The 2181-nt window shown below is 39.2% G+C and overlaps 1 protein-coding gene across 1 annotated transcript; it reads left to right on the top strand.

Moving 5' to 3' along the window:
* Positions 1 to 700: 700 nt before the first annotated feature.
* LOC129559090 (olfactory receptor 2T27-like) lies at positions 701 to 1639 on the top strand. Its single transcript, XM_055430565.2, has one exon. It carries the CDS (start codon positions 701 to 703, stop codon positions 1637 to 1639), a length of 939 nt encoding a protein of 312 aa, XP_055286540.2.
* Positions 1640 to 2181: the final 542 nt, after the last annotated feature.

Here is a 2181-nt window from a genome sequence, read left to right as displayed (position 1 = left end):
ATTGTCCCAGGAAATTCCAAATAATGAGTTTTTAATTCTTGGATGGATATGATAACTGTGTAGGTATAAAATAATTTTTAAATAGTAGAGTAAAATGATCAGTATTTAGTGTTTATCAAAAATAAGTTAAAGACTGATGAACCTCACCATTTTTTTTGCTGGATTTCTGATTTATCATAAAAGGATGTGATAAAAGATATGGATGAACATTCAGATGAAAGAAATATGTAAGACATGGAGGTTCCATGCCCTGTCTGAGTGCTTCACTCTCCCCAACTCACCATATCTTCACCACCCATAAGTTCCTCATGTGCGTGCTAAATTGCTTCAGTAGTGTCCAACTCTTTGTGACCCTATGGACTCTAGCCCACCAGGCTCCTCTGTCCATGGGATTCTCCAGGCAAGAATACTGGAGTGGTTTCCATTTCCTCCTCCAGGGGATCTTCCCAACCCAGGGATCAAACCCACATCTCTTACTTCTCCTACATTGGCAGGCAGGTTCTTTACCATTAGCACTACGTGGGAAGACTGTAAGTTCCTCAAGACATTTTAAATATCATTTTGTTCAACTAAAACATAGAAAGAATGGATAGGGGAATAACTAGTCTAAAATAAAGGTTCATAACTAGGTATAAGATTTACGAGATGTCCTATATTTTTTCTCCCACAACGCATCAGCCATCATAGAGGAAGTTGAGATATGGCAAAAAGAAATAACATATCTACTACAGATTTCATCCTCTTGGGCCTCTTTCCTGAGTTCCAATATGCCAGCCTCCTGGTCTACCTCATTCTTCTGGTCTACCTCATTGCCCTCACAGGGAACTCCATACTCATCTTCCTGATCTGGTTGGATGTTCGCCTCCACACTCCCATGTACTTCTTACTCAGCCAGCTCTCTCTCATTGACTTGTTCTACATCTCCAGCTCAGTTCCTAAGATGGTCATCAACCACTCTTTAGGGAACCACAGCATCTCCTTCACTGGCTGTGGAATCCAGATGTTTTTCTGCCTGAGTCTAGGTGGTGCTGAGTGTCTCCTTCTAACCTTCATGTCATATGACCGATTTGTGGCTATTTGTAATCCCCTGCAATACACAGTCATCATGAATTCTAAGGTCTGTTTGCTCATAGCAGTAGCATCATGGACTGGGGGTGCTCTAAATTCACTCATTCAAACCATCTACACCATGCATTTTCCTGTATGTGGTCTCAAGGAAATAAATCATTTCTTCTGTGAGATGCCAGCCGTCTTGAAGCTATCCTGTGAGGATACTTCAGATTATGAGATGGTGGTGTTTGTGGTAAGTATCATATTTATCCTCATCCCTTTCAACCTCATAATTGCCTCCTACATTCAAATCTTCCTCACTGTTCTCAAAATGAAATCTCCTGAGGGGAGGAACAAAGCCCTGGCCACGTGCTCTTCTCACCTGACTGTGGTGAGTCTCTACCTGGGGCCAGGCATAGTGGTGTACATGACACCTGGCTCTTCCCACACCCCAGTGTTGGATCAAGGTCTTTCTGTGTTCTACACTATACTTACTCCCATGATGAATCCCATTATATATAGCCTGAGGAACAAGGAGGTGTTGGGGGCCCTGAGAAAGGTCCTGAGGAAGAAGCTGATATCAAAGTAATTTAAGAAATATCATTACCATAAATCTAGTTTCAATATGGAAGTCCTAGTTCCTGGTTTGCTTTTTCTTCCTCTACACAGAATTCCTATTTAGGAACATATATTATTTTAGAAATATTGACTCTCCAGTTACTTTATTATGTTTGAAACAAAATAATTAAGTTCAGTTATGAGTTGATTTCATAGAAATATTTGGAGAAAAAGGCTTTAATAGCACACAGATGGAAGCATATATACTCAGTTTCCTAATTCATCCACAAAAGTGGATGAGGGTTCCCATCTTCTTTTTTTTTTAATCATCACAGAGATAGAGAAAGCTGGGACTACTTATTCTAACTGACTAAGTATCTGCCTGGTCTGAGAGTAGAACAAAGAACGAGACTGCATCATTAATTTTCTCCAAGAAGAACTGTTTTCTCCAGGTTAATAATATTTCTTTTGATTGAGTGAAAGACAAATTTATTTCTTTGACAAATATTAAGGAACAATTATCTATTGACTGTATTTCATATCTTTTAATTTAATTAAATCTCATTCTGACCT

Source organism: Moschus berezovskii, chromosome 8 (genome assembly GCF_049115385.1).
Source record: "Moschus berezovskii isolate FMDL1 chromosome 8, NW_MosBer_1.0, whole genome shotgun sequence".
Lineage (NCBI taxonomy): Eukaryota > Metazoa > Chordata > Mammalia > Artiodactyla > Moschidae > Moschus > Moschus berezovskii.
Note: the sequence above shows the minus strand (reverse complement) of the source record. Positions and strands in the feature narration are given on the sequence as shown.

Coding starts and splice junctions, on each gene's coding strand:
- LOC129559090 (XM_055430565.2), top strand. CDS start 701: ATGGCAAAAAGAAATAACATATCTACTACAGATTTCATCCTCTTGGGC.